This window comes from Amia ocellicauda, chromosome 3 (genome assembly GCF_036373705.1).
Source record: "Amia ocellicauda isolate fAmiCal2 chromosome 3, fAmiCal2.hap1, whole genome shotgun sequence".
NCBI classification, from domain to species: Eukaryota; Metazoa; Chordata; class Actinopteri; order Amiiformes; family Amiidae; genus Amia; species Amia ocellicauda.
Genome location: NC_089852.1, coordinates 32,353,513 through 32,380,371, shown reverse-complemented (window position 1 = coordinate 32,380,371; position 26,859 = coordinate 32,353,513). Strand labels below are relative to the sequence as shown.

The 26,859-nt window shown below is 44.4% G+C and overlaps 1 protein-coding gene across 1 annotated transcript; it reads right to left on the bottom strand.

The window, feature by feature from the left end:
* Window positions 1–9,452: 9,452 nt before the first annotated feature.
* On the bottom strand, window positions 9,453–10,385 carry LOC136747061 (olfactory receptor 2G3-like). Its single transcript, XM_066700015.1, has one exon. The coding sequence runs from the start codon at window positions 10,383–10,385 to the stop codon at window positions 9,453–9,455; it is 933 nt and encodes a 310-aa protein (XP_066556112.1).
* Window positions 10,386–26,859: the final 16,474 nt, after the last annotated feature.

Below are 26,859 nucleotides of genomic sequence, written 5' to 3'. Positions count from 1 at the left end.
GAGATGGAATTGTTAAAATGTAAACGCCAGTGTGTTTCCATAAACTCCCACACAATGGCATATTTAGGGGGGGAGCACGGTGACATTCCCCATCCTCGGGACCATGGCAATTTTGAAAAAAATATGTGCAAATGGAGCTCCCCTCTCAGGATTCGAACCAAACACCTTAGACATTCCAAGCCCCTTAGTACTGTGGCAATTTGGGATGATATATTGACACCGAAGACTTGATTTATTGTTATAAGTTGGAAGCACTGCCCAAGGGGAGGGGTTTCTGCACACATCTGTAGAAACCCGATTGAAACATCACTCTATCAAAGCTGCCATTGGCCCGTGTGCCTGTCACTCAGAACAGGTCCCTTCCCACTTCCTGTTCTATGAAACATGATGTCAGACTCGAGAACGTAAGCTCTCTGTGTCTGTGTTTGTAATAAACATTCAAACTGCGTATTTCGGCTGGCTGGCTTCACTTCGTTGTATTGTTCACCACCGTTTTTTTGCTACACATCATCTCTGTCTTGTGTGTGTTTAGTTATTATTGATAGTTAATCCCGATTCTGTTCCATCCGTGCACCGGAAGTCTGACTGCGCTTTCGGTTTCAGTTTCTTTCACAAGAAGAGCCTTTTAAAAATAATAGTCATGTTTATGTAGTGCTATATATATTACGACTGCTTGCTGTGTTGGTTTTTTGTCCACAGAACTTTTTCCTTCACATCTGGAGCGCTAGCAGCAGCAGTAAAATCCGCCCAGCCCGAGCCTCGGTGTGTTGGAAGAGATCTCTCCTACTCTAGATACGCAGCTTCGGAGACAGCCACGCCCTCTGTGCTCACTTCTCCGCCCGCGTCTGTTGCTGTGCCCCTGTGCATGCACATGACTGACAGGGAAGAGCGGCGGAGCGACGCCCATGGGCTCCCTCCCCCTCTTCTGAGTCGTGGTTAGCCCCCTCCCCGCAAACGCCATTGGCGACGGAGGACCGGCTTCACAGACAGAGGCAGAGATGAGGCCATCCTTGCCCTAAATAGCAGGATGGACCACATCTGCGCTCTCCTGTCTGCACAAGCAGCACAAACAGCAGCCCAGACCCTGACCCCCCCACATCTCAAGTCTCTACTGCCAGCTCATGTACCACTGGACTCTGAGAAAAGCCTCTCTGCCCTGTCTATGGACAAGGACAGCAGAACAGTAATCTGGGAGGAGGACCGCCTATTACTCAGCCCGCACGTGTACTTGAAGTCAGAGGCGGAGCTCATGGAGGGGGAACCGGCCTCGTCCCTCCCCACTCCATTGAGCAACAACACTTTCCCTGTTCCTGTAAGTCAGAACCGGGAGTTTTAGGCGGTGATCCAGAGGACAGTGGACTGCATGCAGATCTCCTGGCCCTCAGACCCCGCCACCCCATGCTCCAGATTCAAGTGGGAGCATCGGCCACAGCAGCCCATACGGGCCCTCCCACTGCTGCCGGACCTCCTGGATGACCTGAGAGCCACCTGGGATCATCCGGTGGCCACCTGCACTCTACCATTGCCGCACTGGTCTCCTTAACCCTGCTGTCCACGGAGTCACGTGACTTGGCCTGTCCTGACAGGCAATGTCACGTGACAGGGACCCTGCTCCGGAGGGCCTATGAGGCTGGAGCCCAAGCGGCTTGCCTGCGTAACACCGAAAGCCTGCTGGCCTTTTACCTGGCCCAGCTGGCTGAGGCCCTGGACCCAGCCACTGCATCACAGGCCCCGCACTCTATCAGAGAGAGAGCGGTGGCGGCCGACCTGCTGGTCAATGTGATGTGTCACGGCACAAGGGCAACTGGACGCTCCTTGGCAGCTACTGTGGCAGCATGCCACCAGCTCTGGCTGTCACAGGCAAGACATGTGCCTTTCATGAACGGGACCCGCCTCATAGATGCACCCATATCGCTAGATGCTGATGCGCACTCCCCAGGAGAGGGAACAGTCCCTGCAGCGAGCAAGGGTCTGCCCAGCCTCGCAGGCAGCCTTCAGGAGTTCAATGTCTCTTGGCATTGGCTCCCAGGCAACAGCCCAGGCAGCAGTCCCGCCCCCCCTGCCTTATGTCCTGACCCACGGCGGTCCAGAATGACATGCATCAAGAGGACGGCTGGCGGACCTCCGCCCCCTTCCCCTCCTGCACCTCGACCCTGTGACATTCGACCCTGTGGGTCTGTGGCCCACCCGTACACCTACCAGCAACTCCAAACTACAACAGTTGGCTACTCCCCATAGTTTCAGGTCCGTCCACCCCCCTTCTGACATGTGGTGTGGCCACGAGTAAGGAACCCGTTGCAGTGTGTGGCACTTCACGTAAAGATAGCCAGAGGCTTGACAGACCCTCAGGGGGAGGACGCTGCAGCAGTGGTTCGAGTCTTTACAGATGCATCCTTGCTGCGATTACACATGCTGAGTCACAGTCACTCCAGTGTGCTGGAAGGCACTCCATTGGTGGCGGAGCCCTCACAATTTGACCCTCGGTGTGCCCCTGGGGCCAGTCTACCACCGAGCAGTCATGACAACAGACACCTCAAGCAAGGTTGGGGTGCAGTCTGCAACAGACGTGGAGTCCACATCAGGTGGACAGAGCCTGCACAGGCCCTCCATATCAACGTCCTGGAGTTACAAGCAGTACTCCTTGGACTGTCTCATTTCCTGCCAGTCCTGCAGACTGCAGACATGTGCTGGTTCGGACGGACAACACAGCGGTGGTTGCCTATATCGACAGGCAAGGAGGTCTCCGGTTGTGCAGACTGTATTGTATAGCATGCCATCTGCTTCTGTGGGTGCAGCCATGGTTCTGCTCCATCAGAGCAGTTCACCTCCCAGGCCTGTCCAACACAGCAGCGGACCTCCTCTCTCAGGGAGGCCCCCGGTCTCGGAATGGTGACTCATCCCATTTGTAATACAACAACTGTGGAGCCAGTTCAGCAGGGCTGACGTGGATCTCTTTGCCTCAGCAGAGTCCACACACTGCCTACTATGGTTCTCCATCCAAGACCAATCAGGAACCGTAGGGATCGACGCGCTAGCCCACATACACCGAACAGCCATAACATTATGACCACCTGCCTAATATTGTGTAGGTCCCCCTTTTGCCACCAAAATAGCCCTGACCCATCGAGGCATGGACTCCATTAGACCTCTGAAGGTGTGCTGTGGTATCTGGCATCAAGACGTTAGCAGCAGATCCTTTAATGCCCCGTTTCCACTGGCGGACGCGTCCGAACGCTTAAACGGGTGTTTCCACTGGCTGTATTTCCGGTGTTTCCGTGTTTTGTGGACAGTTAACAATTTGGTGCTAGACACGTCCGTAAGCGTCCGTCCCGCCAACTGAGGACATGATTCACTTTCAGGAGCGGAGGTGTGCACTTGACTTGTAGACACAGGGAAGAGATCAGATACATTGTGCCGGAAGATATAATTTCAAGTGCCGTGTGGGATCACGAAGAAATGACAGTTTTATTTGCAGCATGGAGTGAAATCCACGTACAGAAACAATGACTGCTTACAGTTCATATCCGAGTGTATTAAACACTTGGATTTCACAGGACCGGTGCAGTGCCGTGACTAGTTAAAAATAAACTGAAGGATAATAATCGGATCGGTAGCAGCCGATTGTATTAATATTTTATGAACAGCTGGATGGTGTTTCAGGCTGTGTTTTGTGAATGGTGTGCAGGACAATCCCAGAGACAATCAGTATGAAGGAGAACACGATTCAGGTAACGTGTGCCCAATTACAAGTTAAATTAATCAATAAATAAATACGATCTGGGTTTCCCTCTAAAACATTAAGGACTGGTTTAATGAATGCGTCCATAAGTCCATTGCATATTATACAGTATCTGGATGATTAATCATGAAATGTGTGTTTTCTTTGTTTCAACTGTAACTTGCCCTGGTTAAGGACGTCTGTTAAGTAAATTATAAATAATATGGCAAAAAGTATTGTTTGCAGTTACAAATCTGCAGAAAGAGTAATAAGTTAAGGGAGTCATGCTGTGCCATTTAAAATACATATATACTAGCACAAATGATGACAATAAAAACATATTTGTGATTTAGTATTATTGTTGCACATGGAAAAGTTTTCTTACAGTAAGGTAATGCTTGTCTGAATTTAATGTTGTCTCTACACGTTTAGCTCTTCCTAATATCTCTTAACAGAAATGTGTATTTATTACGCTGTTTACAACCATGTAAAGCAGAGAGAATAAAATAGACACACAAGTCCTCTCCTCGTCAGGCTCTATCGCTCATAGTGTTGTTCTCTGTCTCTGTTTTTAAAATGAAACACAAACCAAACCCACAGTCACTGCTCCTCCCATAAGAGGGATGGACGTTACAATGGCCTGGTTTCGCAAAAAAAGCTGCATGGCATGACACAGGCCCTGGCTTAAGCCACTGGAACCGAGGCATAAGTCCTGTAAGTTGCGAGGTGGGGCCTCCATGGATCGGACTTGTTTGCACATCCCACAGATGCTCGATTGGATTGAGATCTGGGGAATTTGGAGGCCAAGTCAACACCTTGAACTCGTGATTCATTAGACCAGTCCACCTTCTTCCATTGCTCCGTGGTCCAGTTCTGATGCTCACGTGCCCATTGTAGGAGCTTTCTGCAATGGACAGGGGTCAGCATAGACACCCTGACTGGTCTGCAGCTACACATTCCCATACGCAACGAACTGCGATGCACTGTGTGTTCTGTCACCTTTCTATCAGAACCAGCATTAACTTTTTCAGCAATTTGAGCTACAGTAGGTCGTCTGTTCGATTGGACCACACGGGCCAGCCTTCGCTCCCCACGTGCATCAATGAGCCTTGGCTGCCCATGACCCTGTCACCGGTTTTCCTTCCTTTGATAGGTACTGACCACTGCAGACCCAGAAGAGCTGCAGTTTTGGAGATTCTCTGACCCAGTCGTTTAGCCATCACAATTAGGTCCTTGTCAAAGTCACTCAGATCTTTACGCTTGCCCATTTTTCCTGCTTCTGACACATCAATTTTGAGGACCAAATGTTCACTTGCTGCCTAATATATCCCACCCACTGACAGGTGCCATGATAACGAGATTATCAGTGTTATTCACTTCACCTGTCAGTGGTCATAATGTTATGGCTGATTGGTGTATAGCCGCGCTGTCTCTTTTATGCGTTCCCACCATTCCCCCTTCTCCCGGTGGTCCTGGAGAAGGTCAGGAGAGAATGAGCGACAGTTCTGCTGATAGCCCCACAGTGGCCTCGCAGATTTTGGTTTGCAGACCTGATTGCCCTACTCCACAGAGAGCCTTGGCAGCTCCCAGTGAGAGCAGACTTGTTGTCCCAGGTGCAGGGCACGCTTTGGCACCCCAATCCGGGCCTCCTCCAGCTCTGGGCCAGGCCCCTGAGTGGGAGCAACTGATTGCCTGGGGTCTGTCAGACATGGTAGTAGCCACTATTCAGTGGGCAGGAGCTCCCTCTACGAGGTCGCACTATTTCTACAGCTAGCAGATGTTTAGCACCTGGTGCCAAGACAGCAGTCAAGACCAATTAATTGCCCCATCGGGGTCATATTGCAATTTCTACAGAAGCTGTTGGACCAAGGCAAGTCCCCATGGATGGTGAGCCCCCTGGGTCTCATTTCCTGGCTGTGCAGTTTCTAAAGGTAGCTTGACGGCTGCAGCCTCCTCGCACCCCTTCACTCATCCCATTTGAGCCACTGAACTCAACTGCGCTGAAGCTGGTATCAATTAAGACTGCATTTTTGCGGGCAATCACCTCTGCAAAACACGTGAGTGAGTTACACACCCTGTCCGTACACCCATCGTGTGTCCATTCTGCGGGAGATGGCTCCAGGGTCATACTACAGCCTAACCCTGTGTTCCTCCCAAAAGTGCTGTCTCCATTCCATGTCAACAGGCCTATTGAATTTTTGGCTTTTCATTCTCCTCCCTTCGATTCAGATCAAGAGAGTCGGCTTCACCTGCTCTGCCCTGTGCGGGCCCTCAGGCCATTTGTGCGGCTGCAGCTTGGGCCTCACCGTTTTCATTGCCCGGTTCTACAGGTTGGATGTGACGAGACCGGTCCCTTCTCTTGGGAACCCAGTGTTTGCTGCAGTCGAGCCCCAGTAGCCTATGGGCTCTGGCTCCTGCCTTTCCTGTCCCAGTCTGCCCCTGTTAAGTGCATCCTGATGGAGCTATTTGAACCATGTCTTCCCTTCCTCTGGACTTACTGACAGCCCTGTCGATGTGTTTCCAGGGTCTGTCATTATTATTATTATTATTATTATTATTATTATTATTATTATTATTATTATTATTATTTATTGGCAGACACCCGTATCCATGTCGACTTACAACATAAGATGCGGCCTACAGGTACGTTGCCTTACAAGGCCCCCCTGTATATAGTTTGTTCATTATGCATTGTGTTACGGTGGTGCATGTGTCTGGCCTGTACCCAACTCTGTATATAAAATATGTGTTAAACAGCAGAACTGTGGCTCTGTTCTGACCTGTGTAGAATGGAGCTCACTGCCACTGTTCCCAGCTGATGGTGCTCAAATTTCGCTGCCTCACTGTGTACATAGTTCCTTGGTCTGTGGCCCGCTCTGTCTGTGTGCCATAGAGCAAGAGTCCGTGAGCAGGCTCTTGTGTTCCGATATGTATATAGTTAATTTGTCAACACAAAAGAGTTAATATTGCCCTGCGTTAGCCGGTCTAATCAGCAGGCGTCAACTGCTCCTGTGTTTCATGGGTGGCGCATGAGTTCGTTCCTGTGCCCCGTGGTGTATATAGTTAGTTTGTGATGACATTATAGAGCTTCTCCCGTGTTATGTGAAGAGTGCATGAACGGTTTTCCTGCACATCACAATGTTTATGATTTGATTGTCATGCTGGAGCCTGCTGTTGTCCTGCTCCCGTGTTTCGTGGTGGTGCATGATCTGCTTCCTGCACCCCACGATGTGTACAGTTGTTATGACAGCACAGTGGAGCTGGATGCTCTGTACCATTCAGTGAACGTGATTTGTCCTGTGTTGCATGGAGGCAACATGAATGTTCCTGCTGCCATGCTGTTTATACTGTTATGTGCAGCTGTGGCTACTAAGTTGACTAGCCAGCTGTGCGTTATTCAGTGGTCTGTGGCCCCACTCCTACAGGATCAGGGGTTCACTGCCACGTTAATGCACGGAAGGCTTGATTGCTTGATTGCCCACGCCATATATTGTGCAAGTAAATATACAGCCTTGCTCCTAGATGCACTAGTAGAGCAGCCGGCCTTGCTATTGTAAGTGAGGGTGTAAGAGTTTACCTCTGTAGCCTCACTTTGTATATGCAAACAGACAATCCCCAGTAAAGTGTGACTGCGGTTCTCGCTCCTGGACAGCCCAGTTTGGCCCTAAGGGGCCTCTGTGGTTCCTGTCTGGGGTTGTGTTGCCGAGGTTCCCTAGTGGTACACCTCGGGGCAGGCTCCCTTATCAGTTTGCTGCCACCTCCCTTGCGACAGTTTTGTTATACAGTAACCCCTCCCCCTTGGGCAGTGCTTCCGACTTGAAAGATAACGATAGGTTGCTATAATGCAACCCTGGTTATCTAAAAAAGGAAGCACTGCCCAAGGGTTGCAAGGTCGCGTGGGAGTCCTAGCTCCTGGCAAAAGAGGACAAACCTGCGCTGACGTCATGTTTTATAGAACAGGAAGTGGAAGGCACCTGTTCTGAGTGACGAGCGCAGGAGCCAATGGCATTTGAAACATATCGTTTTTTTTCATTTGGTTATGTCACATGTATTGTACTTATATACTATACCAGTTACAACAGCAACAGGGGAACGATCATTCAGTGTGCTAAAACATATTTGCGCTCCACTATGACAGAAGAAAGACTTGCGCTATTGCAGTGGCGAACCGTGCCTTTCAGGACTGGGCCTTCTATACCTCCACCCCCCTCAAAAAAATAAATCACTAACAAAAAATAAGGGGCATCGCTGGCCATTTTTCCACTTTAGGCAAAATATAATTTTACTGCTCCATCTTTGAAAATCGCGTTGTTCTAGTTATGCGCACACACACACACACACACACACACACACGCATACACACACACACACACTATCGGACGTCATGGAGGCAGTCACTTTATGAACAACAATCATTCAACAAGTGTGTGGAAACAAAATGCAACCAGTTCAACGAGATGCAACATTTTAACAAAATCAGCAATAAAAAATCAGTTTCACTCACCAATGACATTCACTTGAAGACGAAATTCATCTTGCTGTGTTTTGGTGTTTTTGTGCAGCCTTAAACAGCCAAGATTATCGTAGCCTTTCCAATTACACACACCCTTGTCGGTCCCAAAACAAGCCCCCCCAGCAGTAAAGCCTCTTGTGTCGAAATAAGCCTGTAAGCCAAGTGTATCGCTTCCTAGTTGCTAGCCTGAAAATGGCAAACATATCCCGCTTTTCCCGATTGATTGAGCTGGAGTTGTTCGGGCATTGGGCGGCCTTTTTTAACAATGTCCATCTTTTCATTAAACGGTCGTCTTAAAAAGGGCACTGAGAATAAATCTATGACAATATCATATCCCCCTACTGCGTCAATATCATCTCCACAAATCCAAATATGATTGGTTGATCAAGTTGTCAATCCAAACGTACGCTCTCATTCCGTTTAATGGTCAGGGCATTCTATTGAGGAAATAGAATACCCTGGATGGAATATATTCTCCCCAGAGACTCTGTAGAAAAATATCTGATTGGTTGCATTTTTTCCCAACACAAAACCATTTAAATGTGCAGTGCATGGACATTAAGTCTGCAGAATTTTATTTTATTTTATTTATAGAATTAAACACATACTTTTTTTATTTTTTCATCTGAGGATTCCAGGGCCTTCTCTGAATACCTTGAAGGCCCTGACAGTTCACCACTGGTCTATTGCAACTATACAAGGACCTCAAACTATTTTATGTTGATATTATTGATTAATTCGGGCCTCACAAAAGGAGACTTGCATTCACCTAGAAACTCCTACATCAGCAACAGAAACAGCTTATTTCCAATGAAGACACATATCTGTAGCAGGCACACAAGTTGAAAGTTGTGCATTCATACCCGTTTCAATTACAGAGCTCCACCGAAATACATCTCTTTGATTGAGGAGCACTAGAAACCGCATCTAGTTTCCCTTAATATCGATAGATGTTCAATTTCTTACTGGATGTGTCCTATAGTGATATGTGGTTGAGAGGCAAAGATATGTTTGAGTCAATATCTGTCTGATTTCATGGCCTCCCGCCGTTAATTCATTCTTCTTCGCCCTCATTTTGCCCCCCCCCTTCCACAAATTCCTGGCTATGCCACTGCTCCCACATTGTACACACCCACTGGATTTAATGCAGAGTCCAGAGAGCAGCACACAAATTACAGTACAGATCAGTGCATATGTAAAATGCATGCTTTACAGTTCATTTCAAATTCTTGGGTGAGTTTGATGCACTAACCATTTCCTAAGCTTGACACTGATGTTTCCGATTCTGATTCCATAAATAATGGGATTTATGAGGGGTGTAATGATCAAAAAGTAAACTGAGAGGAAAATACGAACCTCACTGGACACATGGCTCATGTTAAATCTGGATTGAACTATTTCAAAAAATGTTGAAATGAAAAAGTTTATCAGTGTAACTAAGTGTGGAGTGCAGGTGTTCAGTGCCTTAGCTTGTGATTCTTTGGAAGATCTCAGACAGAGTCTGAGAATTTGTAAATATGAATATAGAATTAGAATTACAGGGAGGACTGTATTTAAAATAAGAACTACAAGACCATAAATATTATTAATGGATGTATCTATACAGGACAATTTGACAATTGAATAGTTGGCACAAGCAATCTTTTCTATGATTCGTCCACACAATGGAAGCTGCAGAGTTAATATGAAATGTATAGCAAATGGACATATAGAGTATAACCATGACAATATTATCAGATTTAGTACTTTTGTAGGAGTCATGATCATATTATACTGCAAAGGATAACAGATTGACAGATACCTGTCATATCCCATCAATGCCAAACTTGAAAATTCACATTGGCCAAATATGTGCAAACAAAAAACCTGTACCAGACAACTGATTCGAGAAATGTCATGACTGTCTGACAGGATGTTAGTTAATAGGCAGGGACAGAGTGCAGTGCTGCCAAATATTGCATTAACAGAAAGGATACATAGGAAGAAATACATAGGCTCATGGAGGCTCCTCTCTACATAGATCACAACTATGATAATTAAGTTTGCTGAAATAGTAAAGATGTACAACAGCAACAAAATTATAAAATACATGTATTTAATGTCCCCAATTTCATAGTATGCAGACAGTATGAAGGTAGTGTCAGATGAGTTCATCGTGCTGTTCCCTGCTGCAGAAGATCTATTCAGAGTAAAGGGAAATCAACAGGAAAACAGTGTTAGCCATTGTACTAATGGCTGACTAGAAGAAAAACAAGAGTTATTGCTCTTTTATAATATGGTGTACTTGCCTTGATTGAACATATCTTTACGTGGACAAAATCAAAACCTTAACCCATTGCGTTGAACAGATATAAACCCAGGTATCACTTAACATTAATTGGGCAAATTGTGTGTATAAATACTGAATATCTAATTATTTGTATACAATGTCTTTAGATTGACTAGTTAAAATTTAGGTCATATGTAATCATTGTTGTTGTAATGATATGTTATTATACTTATGTGTATTTATACTTGCAGAGGTGTACAACATAGTAGATGCGTATTATCTACTTGTAAATTATGTGTAACTAAAATGTTACTACATATGTAATTATGCTTTATTTTAACCCACAAATTGTCAAGACAAAGCATCCAACCTTTCAACTGCATTACTAAAACAGAAACAGTAGTAGAAGTTTTTTAAATGAAAAGGCCTCACTTAATGCCAAGAGATTTGGAAAATGAACATACATTTTAAAATCAGAGATCATACAGATAGACAGATAAAAAGGGTTTTCAAAGAATGGGACAACAGGCTCTGCACCAGGCTATTTGTTTGGTACCAGGCTATTATATCAATCAATCAATCTATTTTTATTTGTATTGCACCCTTCACAGGGTAGCCACCTAGCACTATACCTCATTTCAAGTTAAATATTTACATTAGTTTAAATAACACATGTATTAAAATAAACTAATAGTGGATAACATTCAGACTTACCGTGATAACTGAAATTATCTGAACCTGCCCACCCCCCACTCTTTACTGACACCAGCAGCATCATGATCACAGCTCACCTTGACTGGCAGAACCACACAGATAGATTTGTGTTACAATAGAACACACACACTATTTTTTTACACACACAATAAAGACTTACAATGAGGTCTGGGTAATGTCACTCTTTCCTTTGTCAATCCTGATGTCCACTAGCAAGTATTGTGTAGCCTTATAAGCACAGTGGCTTGCTCTTACTGCTTTTATTTTTTGAAGAAACTCCATGGAGAACTGAGCTGAGAATCCTTAAACATTAATTTGATGCTAATTAGCAGAGACACTGAGGGGATCTAGCCCATGTGTCCTATGTCCCTATGTATTTTTCAGTACCACTATGAAGAAAAATAATCTTTACCAGGCATGTTAAATTAAATATTGGGAACCGAATATCTACTTGATTGCATTTCAAGAAAGGAATTCAGTAGAGAAGCTATTCCATACACAACAAAGTGTACACACTTTATTCCAATGAGTTTGTTACACAAAACATGTTCTAGCTCTGAGGCTTTTAAATGTTATTCCAAAAATACACAATTACATGATGTAATTCTTGTGATCACAGATTAAATTTATTTGTAATTCAATGTGAATTCATAATGATTTAAAGGCACTTATTCATATGGAATTCCTTTTTAATAAATTAAGTTTTAATAATAGAAGAATGCAAAACATAGAAGTATATAAAATAATAGATGTATGCAAAAAATATATAGAAGTTATTTTCAAGAGAAAGAAAATGTTGTATAGCACATACAAAAGGGATAGAGATTAAACAAAATACAAAGAATATGTTGAACTGCAAAGAGATCTTAAGAAAGTGATCAGGAAAGCAAAGAGGGAAATAGAAAGAAACAGCTCTTGGAGCTAAAACTAATGCAAAGAGTTTTTTCAATACTACAACAGCAAGAGGTCAATAAAGGAGGAAATGAAACAGATAAAGGGCAAAAATGGAAGTATCTTGGAAAATGAACAAGATGTGGCCAATGTTCTAAATGAGTATTTCACAGAGGTTTTTACAAAAGAAAAAACGGATAACATGCCACAGGCCAAGGTAAACAATCAGTCCAGTCAAACCCTAAGACAGATCAGGATAAATGAGGAGGAGGTTCTACAGGGACTAGCAGAATTAAAATCAAACAAATCACCTGTGCCAGATGGTATATTTCCAACAGTGAGGGAACAGGGGATGTGCCCAACTGACTGGAAGATAGCAAATGTCATAGCTATCCACAAGAAAGGGTACAAAACTGAGTCAAGGAAATTACAGACCAATCAGTCTCACCTGCATCACTTGTTAAATGTTGGGAAAAAAAATATTAGACAGAAAACAGAGGATCATCTTAATGAAAACCATATCCTTGGAGATAGTCAACATGGGTTTAGACGAGGCAGATCATGTCTTACTAATTTATTTTTTTGAACATGCAACTGCAGCTATAAATCATGTGAAAGCATATGATATGATATACTTAGATTTTCAAAAAGCTTTTGATAAGGTTCCACACCAAAGATTGATCCTACAATTGGAAACTGTAGGCATTGAGGGTAATGCAAGTAGATGGATTATGAACTGGTTGATGTATAGGAAACAGAGGGTGTTGATTAGAGGAGCTGCTTCTAACTGGATGAGGTTGTTAGTGGAGTTCCACAGGCATCAGTATTAGGGCCTTTGCTTTTTCTAATCTATATTAATGATTTGAGATCTGGGATAGTTAGCAAAGTCTTACAATTTTCAATGGTGTATAAAAAACTTGCCGAACACAGGTTTCACAGGACCCAGTGCAGTGCCATGACTAGTTGAAAATTAACCGAAGGATAATAATCAGATCGGTAGCAGCCGATATTATTAATATTTTATAAACAACTGGATGGTGTTTCAGGCTGTCGTTTTGTGAATGGTGTGCAGTCTGTTGTATAACAGCCCCGCAGAGACAATCAATATGAAGGCGAACACGATTTAGTTAATGCGTGCCCATTTACAAGTTAAATTAATTAATAAATAAATACAGCTGATCTGAGTTTCCCTGTAAAACATTAAGGACTGGTTTAATAAATGCATCCATACGTCCATAAATGCCATAACTGAAACGTTCACACATTAGTTAAATTAACCTGCTATATTTTAGCTGCTGTTACTGTATGATTAATATTTGCAATATTAAACATAGACATTGACTTTATATCACCATCAAACTTTACATATACATACACATACAAAGCACATACACATTGATATCCAACGATAATTCAGATATCCGATTTGTGGCTTGTTGTATTGACCCTGCAGTGTCTCAAACAGCCCTTACAACTTATTTACGATGTTATTTATTTATTTATGAAGCTTCTTATTATTTAGAATAAAATGTCAAATAATCCCACTTGATTATTTCATTATGTCACCACCTCAGTTTTCATGAGCTATTGTGATCAAGTTAATCTCAAAATTCGTATAATTCTGACAAAGACATTCGGCTTAGACTACATCGTGTTATGCATTTTTCTTTTTTTCCTAATGAATATTTTAAGTTAGCGACCTTTAGTTTCTCATTGCTTAATTCACATTCATATTCAACTCCGGGACCCCATCATTTCTAGGAAGAGAGTCATTCATAGTCTTGTGGATCTTGACCAGCTTTTCTGCCAGCAAGAGTGCATATTCCGCCCGGGGCACTGATAAATCAGAGGAGAGCATAGGTGGTCTCCCCTGCATCCTAACCCAAGGTATGGGAAAGGGAATCCCAAACACAGCCTCATAGGTCGATATCCCAGTAGTTTTACTGGGAGTCAGGTGTATTTCAGCCAACACCATTGGTAACAGCACATCCCAGTCCTTTGTTTGAGTTCCAGACATTGCTTTAGTCAATTTTCTTTTAATAGTTTGGTTCATTCGTTCCACCACCCTAGAAGACTGTGGGTGGTAGGGAATGTGGAACTCCTAGGAGTCAAACATTTGATCAAAACAGTATCACCACACAGTTACATAGGGGTGTGTTGGTAAACCATCTTATTGTTTTTTTTTCTTTAGCCGTAAGTCAGGCTTCTGTCTTTATTACATGAATCATTCCCACCGATTCTCAGGTAGTGCTTATACACTTCCAATCATAACAGTCTCGATACATAAAGACAAACAAGAGTGACATACTTACAAACACAAAGATTTCCTGCTTCAGATGCCACACATCAGCACAGCGCATTATTACAATGTAACAGCCCTCTAGTCCATTATACATCAGCCAGTCAGCAGCTCTTAGTTACAGCACTAGGGCATTTAGAGTCTACTGCCTAACTAGAACAGCCCAGCGAGCAGTTCTTAGGGTACAGCACAAAGGCAAAAAGAGACTACTCACCTAATGTATCCTGGACAAGACCCCAAATTGTTAAGGTACAACCACTTCACGGAGAAGTGAACCCTTTGGGTTCCCTGGACTAGGATAACCCCTGTACTAGGATAACCCAGCGCCGTCAGTGCAGGATGGTGGATCCTGCGCAGGATACGAGCCTGGGAAGACAAGTCACCGACACAATGCAAGATCGTTTGTCTTCAGTTTATTTCTGCCACAGCACACAGTTATCTTTCAAGTCGGAAGCACTGCCCAAGGGGGAGGGGTTTCTGCGCACTTCCATAGGACCTGATCGAAACGTCACTCTATCAAAGCTGCCATTGGCCCCTGCGCTCGTCACTCAGAACAGGTCCCTTTCTGTTCTATAATATGTGATGACAGCACAGGTTCGTCCTCTTTTGCCTCTTCGCTGGACTCAGGAACGAAAGCTCTCTGTGTCTGTGTTTGTAATAAACATTCAAACTGCGTATTTCGGCTGACTGGCTCACTTCATAGTGTTGTCACCACCGTTTTCGCTACACATCGTCTCTGTCTTGTGTATGTTTAGTTATTATTGATAGCTAATCCTGATTCTGTCCCGTCCGCGCACCGGAGGTCCGGCTGCGCTTTTGGTTTCAGTTTCGTTCACAAGAAGAGCCTTTTAAAAATAATAGTCGTGTTTATATAGTGCTATATATATTCCAACTGCTTGCTTTGTTGATTTTTTGTCCACAGGGCTTTTTCCTCCACAGCAAGAGCGCTAGCAGCGGCAGTAAAATCCACGGCCCGGCTGCCCGGCCTGAGCCGCGGTGTGTGTCGTAAGAGATCTTGCCCACGTGAGGTGCCCGCTGGCTTGCGCCCGCACTACAGCCCATGGCTGCGGATGTAGGAGATCTCGCTCTCTCTCAGTTCGCTGAGAACGAGCACTGCTAGCCCTCCCCGTCCATGCGTGCATGCCTCGGTTTTAGATCCCGCTCTGGCTGGTGGTCTACTACCCTCGGCCCCGTGGACCCCGGACTCCGCGTCACCCGGTGTCCCTGGAAACCCTGGCACACACGGTGTGGTTAAGCCTACGGGCCTACACGGCACTTGTATCCAACACCTGGTGCTTGGTATACACAGTGTTCAGTCCGGCAACAGCAAAGTTGCGTGTGGTTGGTGTCGCAGCACCCCCGTGCATATAAACGTTGCCGAGTGGAGACACACTTACAGCGGCGGGCCCACTAAGCGCTCCACTTGTTGCAGAGGCGTTCCATTTGTTGTGTGCCCCCGGTGCAAATACTGATCGGTGCCTCTGCTGCACGCGTGTGCGCTCGGCGCTTGGCGATGAGCTCCTCTCGCCCCTGCCACTGTGCCACTTGCGGCCACCGCCCCTTGTCCGCCTGGAGTGGGGAAGTCTTATGCCCCGTCTGTGTGGGCACCGACAGCGGGCGTGATTTGGCCATGACTTCCGGGTCCGCTATGGGGCGACTGGAGGTCCGCCATCATACTGGGCACCGCCGCACTCGCCGCCGCGCCCGGCAATTCCCCACTCCGGTGAGTGACATTGGGGGCATTTGGGGCGCTGGATCTCCGCCTTTCCCGAGCCCCTGCGTCTCCTCCTCCCTCTGCGCTGGTGGAGACGGAGGGGAGTCTGTCTGCCCCATCCCAGGAGGAGGGCAGCAGACGGGCCACCTGGGAGGGGGACCGCCTGTCTCTGGGTCCTCATGAGGACACAGAGCTCGAGGCGGAGTTCATGGAGGAGGAGCTGGGGCAAGGGCGACAGGGCGATCCCTGGCAGCCATTGTGGCGGTGCGCCGCCAGCTTTGGCTGTCCCAGGCACGGCGGGTCCCTGAGGCGTACAGGCGGACCATTGGCACCTCAGGTCCAGCAACACAGGCCGTCTGCAGCAGCTCGCTGGCAGGGAGGCCCCCCGACCGCGGCTCCCAGGCCACAGGCCGGACCACAGCCCAAGTCACAACCCCGCCCACCTGCCGATCTCTGCCAGTGTCTCACTGGCAGGCAGGCAGGCGCCGCCCCAGGCTCGCCGCCCTGGCCCCCGGTGGCCCACGGCAGCTCGTGGTGGGAGGGGACCCGGCCAGACCCCACCCCCCCCTGAGCCCCGACCCTGAGGTGTTCTGTGGAATAGCGTTGCCAGGGGGTCCGCGTCCTCAATTATCTAGACGACTGGCTGGTTTTTTCTCACTCGAGGGAGCAGGTTCGTATACACACTGACCTGATTTTAGGCCACCTCTCCGAATTGGGCATTCGGATCAATTCGAGAGAACAGCCGCCTGACGCCGACTCAGCAGGCACAGTTCCTCAGACTGCGCCTTGATTCCATTTCCATGCTTGCCATGCTGGCGCCAGAGAACACACTAAGGACATTTGGCACTCTGACCAACTGTTTGTGTCTTATGGAGTGCGGACACAGGGCCAGGCGCTTTCAAAGCAGCGCCACTCGCATTGGATTGTGGACATCATTACCATGGCTTACGAGTCTACCAGGAAGCCGGTGCCTGATCACCTGGTGGCCCACTCAACTCGAGGCGTTGCCACATTGTGGGCCCTTTTTCAAGGTGCCCCCTTGGCAGACCTTTGTGTGGCTGCAGCTTGGGCCTCGCAGCTTACATTTGCCCGGTTCTACAGATTGGATGTGACGGGACCAGTCCCTTCCATTGGGAACCTGGTGTTGGCTGAAGTCGAGCCCCAGTAGCCTATGACTCTGGCTCCTGCCTTTCCTCTCCCAGTCTGCCCCTTTAAATGCATCCTGAGGGAGCTAGTGAACCGTGTCTTTCCCTTCCACCAGACTATGCCTTCCACTCGAGCACCCACGCGAACTGCTCCTGGATGTACGGACAGCCCTGTCGATGTGTTTCCCAGGGCTTGTCATGCGGCCTACAGGCATGTTGCCTTACGAGGCCACCCTGTATATAGTTCGTTCATTATGCAGTGGTGCATGCATTTGGCCTGTACCCCGCTCTGTATATTGGTCAGCAAGTCTGTGGCCCGCTCTGGTTGTATTACGCCATAGAGCAGGGGACCGCTTCTGTTATCCTCCAGCGACAGAAGCGGTTCTCCAGTGACCCGCTGTGTACATAGTTAATTTATTCACACGGTAAGAGCTGTAGTTGCCCTGTGTTAGCTGCGCTATTCGACAGGTGTCAACTGCTCCTGTGTTCCACGTGTGGTGCATGAGCCAGCTCCTGCACCCCATGATGTATATATGTGTATATATGTATTATGTGTTAAACAGCAGGACTGTGGCTCCGTTCTGAAATTGTAGACTGGAGCTGTTCCCAGCTGATGGCGCTTGAGTTTCACTGCTGGTCTAACCAGCAGGCGTCAACTGCTTCTGTGTTCCATGGGCGGCGCATGAGTTCGTTCCTGCGCCCTGTGGTGTATATAGTTCATTTGTACGAAATCTAAATTGTCAGCACAATGGAGCTCTTCCACTCTATACTGTTTAGTTGAGTTGGATGCTCTTGTGCTGCGCGCTGACAGCATGAAAGTCCTGCTGTCATGCTATATGTATGTATTGTATATTGTTCAGCTCGGCTACTTTGTTGACTAGCCAGCTATGTATTACGCAACCCCAGTTATCTTAAAAAGGAAGCACTGCCCAAGGGTTGCAAGGTTGCGCGGGAGTCCTGGCTCCCGGCAAAGGAGGACAAACCTGCGCTAACGTCACGTTTTATAGAACAGGAAGTGGGAAGGGACCTGTTCTGAGTGACGAGCGCAGTGGCCAATGGCAGCTTTGATAGAGTGACATTTCGATCGGGTTCCCCCTTGGGCAGTGCTTCCATTTTCAGATAACCGGGGTTGCATACGCAACCTATTGTTTTATATCTATATGTCAGAAGTCCGTTTTGGGGCAGGACATATTACAGATCTAGTTGTTAGGCAGACATGGAATGTGTCTGATATCATAACTCCTAACACACTGGAGAGTTTCGGTTGACATATCTGCACGGTTTGCCTAGCAGTAGATGACGGGGCACTCTATCTTATTTCTGGTTTGCTTGAAGAGCAGCATGTATATTGTTTATGTTGTCAGCTCTGAGCTGATCCTCAAAATACAATATAAATATAGGGAGTTTGTGGTTTGACATTTCCAAGATAGAGTCAAGGGAAAGGCCGTGGGTTCAAGTGTCTAGACTTACACAGAAACACAGTTATGTGCGAGTATGTTATTTTTGCAATAATGACAAGTTTCAGCCCCCCTGCCACGGCAACATTTCCAGTGAGATATGTCAATGTCAAATCTGCAGCGTCTGTTCTAATCTAATCCTATAATAAGAATACAATACAATGAGTTACATGGTTACAGTAGGTTAAATAATCAGCATGCCTACATAATATCAGAACAAAACTTAATAATTCCTAACAATTAGTAGTATATGTTATATAAAAATCCTTGTACCATCCTGCACTGATGGCGCTGGGGTTATCCTAGTCCAGGGAACCCAAAGGGTTGTAGCTTAACATCATAAAATGTTTGTGTATTTTGTTTCAACTTGCACTGGTTAAGGACGTCTGATAACTAAATTAAAAATAATTTGCAGTTACAAATCTGTAGTAATAGTAATAAGTTAAGGGAATCAAGTTGTGCCATTTAAAATGCATATCTGCTAGCAAATATCTTGATGATGATTACAATAATAACAATAACAATAAATAGCAAATATTTATTTTATTGTGGTACATGGAAACGTTTTCTTATGGTAATGTAATGCTTGTCTGAACATAATGTTGTCTATACATGTTTAGCTCTTCCTAATATATCTTAACAGAAATGTGTATTTATTATGCTGTCTTCAGTCATTTAAAGCATAAAGAATAAAATAGACACAAAAGTCCTTTCCACATCAGGCTCTATCCCTAGTGTTTTCTGTCTTTGTTTTCAAAAAACGAAACACAAACCAAACCCACAATCGCTCAGCTCCTCCCACAACAGGGACAGACTTGCTACAACGGCCCGGTTTTAAAAAAAAGGTCACGGATGTGTCCGGCATGGCACAGCATGGCACGGACGCTTAAGCCAGTGGAACCGAGGCATTGCTGTCTTCCAGTCAGTTGGCACATCCCCTGTTCTAAGTATCATTTGGAATATTTGAGTTAGTGGCCTATAAATAATTTCCCTCATTTCTTTAAGTACTGTTGGAAATATACCACCTGGCCCAAATGATTTGTTTGTTTTTAATTCTGCTAGTCCCTTTAGTACCTCCTCCTCATTTATCCTGATCTCTCTTAGGGTTTGACTGGACTGGTTGTTAACCTGTGGCATGTTATCTGTTTTTTCTTCTGTAAAAACCTCTGTGAAATACTCATTTAGAACATTTGCCACATCTTGTTCTTTTTCCAAGATACTTCAATTTTTGCCCTTTATCTGTTTCACTTCCTCCTTTATTGACCTCTTGCTGTTGTAGTATTGAAAAAACTCTTTGCATTAGTTTTAGCTCCAATAGTTATGTTTCTTTCTATTTCCCTCTTTGCTTTCCTGATCCCTTTCTTAAGATCTCTTTGCAGTTCAACATATTCTTTCGATTTTGTTTTGTCTCTATTCATTTTGTATACCCTATACAATATTTTCTTTCTCTTGATATTTTTTTTGCATACTTCTATTAAACCAATGTTTTCTGGTCCTCAGTTTGCTACATTTTGGTACAAAATTTCACTATACGATCACTATGTACTTTTTGTACTTATTATTTTATTTTAACAGCCACTTGCTGATTTCTATATCACATCACCAAAACATAATGAGTGCCCAATAGATTACTGGCTTTGGTTAAACAAGGCTGCTCACATTGCAGATGAGTGTCTTCAGCAGGAGAATAGACAACGTAAGCAGAGAGAGAGCCATGATGTTTATCCGTAATTGCCCTAACCACTGCTTAGCTTATGTTTTCAAAAGCAAACCACTTGAACAGTGGACGGCAAAAGATGTACAGGAGAGTATAGATGAATTCCAGTGGGTGACCAAATCAAAGATTACGTTATGTTTGGCCCTCATGTCAAACAGAATACTAGCACCATTAGTGACAATGTTCAGTGTGTCAGTGAAACACTCTTACAAGCAGAGAGCAGTGGAATCATGTAAAACCCCTGAACCTGCTCCAGCTAGCCACCCCTGTCTTGACCATATGGCTTACAATAGAGTTGGCCGTGCACCGGGTCCAGAGCCCGGAGCTGGAGTGGAGCTGGACAGATTTTGTTAGTTGTGCTCCTTTGCTGGAGCGGTATGGCAAGCCAAATTATTATTTAGAGATATCTGTAATTAATTTAAAGATATCTTCAAATATTTAGAGATATCTCTAAATCATTTAAAGATATCTGCAAATATTTGAAGATATCTTCAAATATATCAAGATATCTCTAAATCATTTAAAGATATCTGCCCACTCACGCACATCTTAACAAAGCCTAAGTTGGATTCTTGTGAGCAGTGATGGATGGCTAAACTGGCTGCTTATGGCACCATAACTGCAGGCAAAAGTTCTCAAGCCATGTCTCAACAGGCTTGTGGTCAACATGTCTCATGTAGTGATATATGGTGTGAGCTGTGGTGTATATTGTAGTGTGAGTGCATCTAATGTTTTGTTTCTGCTTCTACCAACTCACAGAATCCCAGATCTGAAGTGTGTGCATCCATTCTTAATACTCCCTCCTGTACCCAGCTGTCGTATTTGTGACTCATGACAGTCTGCATTGAGCTGTATTTGATGGAATCGGTTCAGAACGCTTGGCAACCATTTGCACAGCGTCTGATACATAAAACATGAAGCATTTAAAGATTAGAAAGAAACATAACACAGTTATTACATTAATTATAGAGCACCTCTCTGATGAGCCGTGGTTCCTGAAGTGTAGTTGGGCCTGATCATGTCAACTGCACCTGAGGCAGTGGAAGTTGCAGAAGGTTGAAAAGCTGTCCTTCCATGGGCATTGAGATGTGTTAACTATAGTACTGGCAGGAAGCCAGACATGAACACATAACTGCCCGCAAAAGGTGAATGGGATCGGGGTCTGTATTTTGCTAGGAATTAATTGGGAAAAGAGGTTGCTAGCACTTCATTCCCTCCGAGACCTCTCAGTGGTCTCTTTCCCTATTAAAATGTAAAAAGATTGATTATCTTTGCGCTGGTGGGCACCAACCTGAAAATAAAACTGTTAATGGGGGGTGCCACCATGGTGTATCAAATCAGGGAGTGGGCACACTCTGAGCCAAGGCATCACTGCCTGCTAGATGGCCATTACTGTTCAGAGTAGATAGCCAGGCATTAAAGTTCTATACCCCATCTCCCTCTGGCTCCTTCAGGGGCTCACCAGGCATTACCCTATCTCATAAGTGTTGAAGTGTTGAACAGACAAATGGGATCCTGCAATGGTTTGTCCCCATTGTACACATAATAATGGAGTATAATATAATATTTTCCTGCCTCCTTGTCGTGGGCCCAGGACCTGGAAAAAAGGAAGAAAGACTTATATTATAATTAGTACATTGACACATTCTTGGAATAGACTCCATTCAATTTGTATTTAAACATGTTGTTGTGGCCACCCTCCTGTTGAAAGAGACAAAGTTAATGTCATTATTCATGCAGTCTTCTTCCCATAATATGATTTGACCTGAGGCCAATATTCCCAGTGCACGCCTCCCTCCTGTCCATCCTGTCTACAGTGGACAAGGACGGTGGGATATTGCCTACATGTGCTGAGGCAATTTGGGGGGAAATAGGGAGGAAATAGCATTTCCCTCGCTCTGGTCGGAGTCTAAGCTAATGGCAAGACAGTTGATGTGTTAGTAATTACAGACCACTTCACGAAGCTAGCACACGCCTTCCATAGTCCTGACCAGACAGCCAGGTCTGTTGTGAAGAAGCTTTGGAACAGCTACTCTTGCTTTTATGGTTTTCCTGAGCATATCCATTCTGACCAAGGGGCCAACTTAGAAAGCGAATTGATCAGCCATTTCCTGCAATTATCGGGTGTGAAGAAATCAAGTACTACAGCCTACCACCCAATGAGAAATGGGGTCAAAGAATGTTTTAATTGTATGTTGGGGAATATGATAAGAGCCCTCCCAGTGTGCCCCAAACAGACTTGGCCTCAGATGCTCCACACATTGGTATTTATGTACAACAGTACAGCACATGAAACAACTGGCTTCCCGCCATACTACCTAATGTTTGGTAGAGTTCCCCGAATCTCTGTCGACATTGTGTTCAAGAGCATCCTGAGAGACCGTGACGAGATTACTTTTGTTGAGTCCCTGCAAAAGGACCTGCAAGACGCTATTACTTTGGCTGAGGCTCACACAACCGCAGAGCAAAAACACCAAGCTGAAGTATACAATAATAGAGTGAAAGGGTCCAGGACTGAGATTGGTGACCATGTTCAAATGGCAAAGAAGGGTGAGCGTTGGTGTCGCAAATTGGCTGACAAGTGGGAGAGTGTGATCTACACTGTGGTTGACAGTATCCCACAATCCCATATATACATGATAAAACACCCTGTGACTAGCCAGTTAAAGGTGATCCACTGCAATCTCTTGCTCTGTGTGAATTTTCTGCCACTTTCATGTGAGACGGACAATGATGATGACTCTCTGAGTGTGTTGTCTGACAGCAATGAGGATGTGAGTAGCAAAGGGAATTTGCCAAGCTCACCTGATGTAGATGGAAATGATGGTGCTCCATCTGCCATTTGCAGGGAAGAGGAAAACATTGGAGCTGGACCAGAGGAGGCGAGTGTGTATGGTGAAGATGATGAAAGCTCGGGGGATAGATTGGAGGATCAAAACTCTAGCAGACATACAGTGAGGGAACAAAGTATTTGATCCCCTGCTGATTTTGTACGTTTGCCCACTGACAAAGAAATGATCAGTCTATAATTTTAATGGTAGGTTTATTTTAACAGTGAGAGACAGAATAACAACAAAAAAATCCAGAAAAACGCATTTCAAAAAAGTTATAAATTGATTTGCATGATAATGAGGGAAATAAGTATTTGATCCCCTATCAATCAGCAAGATTTCTGGCTCCCAGGTGTCTTTTATACAGGTAATGAGCTGAGATTAGGAGCACTCTCTTAAAGAGAGTGCTCCTAATCTCAGCTCGATACCTGTATAAAAGACACCTGTCCACAGAAGCAATCAATCAATCAGATTCCAAACTCTCAACCATGGCCAAGACCAAAGAGCTGTCCAAGGATGTCAGGGACAAGATTGTAGATCTACACAAGGCTGGAATGGGCTACAAGACCATCGCCAAGCAGCTTGGTGAGAAGGTGACAACAGTTGGTGCGATTATTCGCAAATGGAAGAAACACAAAATAACTGTCAGTCTCCCTCGGTCTGGGGCTCCATGCAAGATCCACCTCGTGGAGTTTCAATGATCATGAGACCGGTGAGGAATCAGCCCAGAACTACACGGGAGGATCTTGTTAATGATCTCAAGGCAGCTGGGACCATAGTCGCCAAGAAAACAATTGGTAACACACTATGCCGTGAAGGACTGAAATCCTGCAGCGCCCGCAAGCTCCCCCTGCTCAAGAAAGCAAATGTACAGGCCCATATGAAGTTTGCCAATGAACATCTGAATGAGAAATGGGTGAAAGTGTTGTGGTCAGATGAGACCAAAATCGAGCTCTTTGGCATCAACTCAACTCGCCGTGTTTGGAGGAGGAGGACTGACCCCAAGAACACCATCCCCACCGTCAAACATGGAGGTGGAAACATTTTGCTTTGGGTATGTTTTTCTGCTAAGGGGACAGGACAACTGCACCGCATCAAAGGGACGGTGGACGGGGCCATGTACCGTCAAATCTTGGGTGAGAACCTCCTTCCCTCAGCCAGGGCATTGAAAATGGGTCGTGGATGGGTATTCCAGCATGACAATGACCCAAAACACACAGCCAAGGCAACAAAGGAGTGGCTCCAGAAGAAGCACATTAAGGTCCTGGAGTGGCCTAGCCAGTCTCCAGACCTTAATCCCATAGAAAATCTGTTGAGGGAGCTGAAGGTTCAAGTTGCCAAACGTCAGCCTCGAAACCTTAATGACTTGGAGAGGATCTGCAAAGAGGAGTGACCTCTGTGATTGCCAACAAGGGTTTTGCCACCAAGTACTAAGTCGAAGGGGTCAAATACTTATTTCCCTTATTAACATGCAAATCAATGTATAACTTTTTTGAAATGCGTTTTTCTGGATTTTTTTGTTGTTATTCTGTCTCTCACTGTTAAAATACACTTACCATTAAAATTATAGACTGATCATTTCTTTGTCAGTGGGCAAACATACAAAATCAGCAGGGGATCAAATACTTTTTTCCCTCACTGTAGTGATGGAGATTGTTGAGATACCAAATTATGGGCTTGAGCCAGCGCATACTCAGGATGCCTGTAGTTCAGATTCAGACCAGCAGGGGAGTATCCAAGCAATTAGCCCATAGTCTCTTATTGCTAAATCAAGAGTGGGCTGCATCCTAAAACCTGTTAACCGCTTCATTTACCCCATGAGCAGCCAAACCTTACTTCAGTCACATAGCAACACTTTCAAGAAATGGGCACATTCTGCCTTTCATTAAAAATGACATGTTTAGATATGGTTGCACATGTACATGTACTCACACTCGTTTGTATGATTTTCTGTGGGATGTGTTTAGTTAAAGACAGTAACAAATAAGGGAAAATAAAATGCAATTCATGAGTGTAAAAGGCACTCATTTTGGTCATGATATGGGTGGTACTCACCCTAGTCAGTTTTGTTACCCTAGTCAGGAGGGGAGAATGTAGCAGATAAGAAACAGAATGTAAAGATTTTGTGTGAAGTTCACCAAAATAATGTTTTATATATGTTTGTAAATAGTTTTCTATAATACCTGTAAAATAACATGGTTATGGGTAAATATTGCCCCCTAGTGGTCAGATGGAGTCTCTGTGTATTGATTATCAGCCACCCGCCTTTTGCTCATCAGTCCCGTTATATGAACTGAAGAGAAAGGTAGGCGAAAAAATTCTCTCCGATCCTTTTACTTTACCAAACATCTTTTTTTGTTTATCATCAAATTTGGATTGTTAAATGATCAATTTATTAGTGACACAGAGTTGTATAAACTATTTTGTGTCCTTGGATTGTATTTTTTTTTTATGGTATTCTTTTGTATAATTTGTTTTCATTGCAAATGGAGTTGGCCCTGTTATAAACTAATACTATATACACATGATTATTGCAATTGCCCGGGGGTATGTTTAGCTGGTGGTATTTATTTTCATATATTAAATTGTAGTTTTGTATATGGAGTCATCACATCCCTCTGATGGAATATTATTGTGTCTTTTACCCAGGTATAAGTGTATTGTATAGATGTATATTGGTGATTTATCATTTTGTATGTATAATAATTGAGCTCATTTTGTGGATGTTTACAGGAAAGAATGTATATTTCACTATATGATCACTATGATTTTATACTGTGTTTTTGTTTTGTACTTATTATTTTAACATACTGGAGTTAAACATTTGTAAATTGAGTCCCATTATATGAACAGAAGAGAGAGGTTTGTATATGGAGATGGAGACCGAAGTCATCATGTCCCTCTGATGGTTTATTATCGTGTCTTTTACCCAGTAAACATTTGAGCTCAAGCGAGGCCGTATCTGCTGCATTATGTTTCAATGAACTGAGAAGAAGGGTTACACATACACACACACAAAAAAAAAGTTACATTTTATTGCAATTTTATAGGTGAGTTTGTTGCACAAAACATGTTCTAACGCTATTCCATAAATAAACAGATTTATGACAGCTGGAATTATCAAACTTCCATTTTAATAAAACATATTACTATACAGATCAGTGCAGATTTTATATGCATTCATGGAAGTTTATTTCAAAGTCATGGGTGATTTTGTTGCACAAACCATTTCCTCACTCTGACACTGATGTTTCATATATTGATTCCATAAATAATGGGATTAATTATAGGGGGAATAATCAAAAAATAAACTGAGAGGAAAATACGAACCTCGCTGGGCACATGATGCATGTCAAATCTGGATTGAACTGTTTCAGAATCGCTTGAAACAAAAAAGTTTATCAGTGTAACTAAGTGTGGAGTGCAGGTGTTCAGTGCTTTAGCTCATGATTCTTTGGAAGATCTCAGACAGATTCTGAGGATTCTCAAATAGGAATAAAGAATCAGACTTACAAGATGATAATAAGATGAATTAGATTATAAATATTATGAATGGATGTGTCTATATAGGAAAGTTTTACGATTGAATAG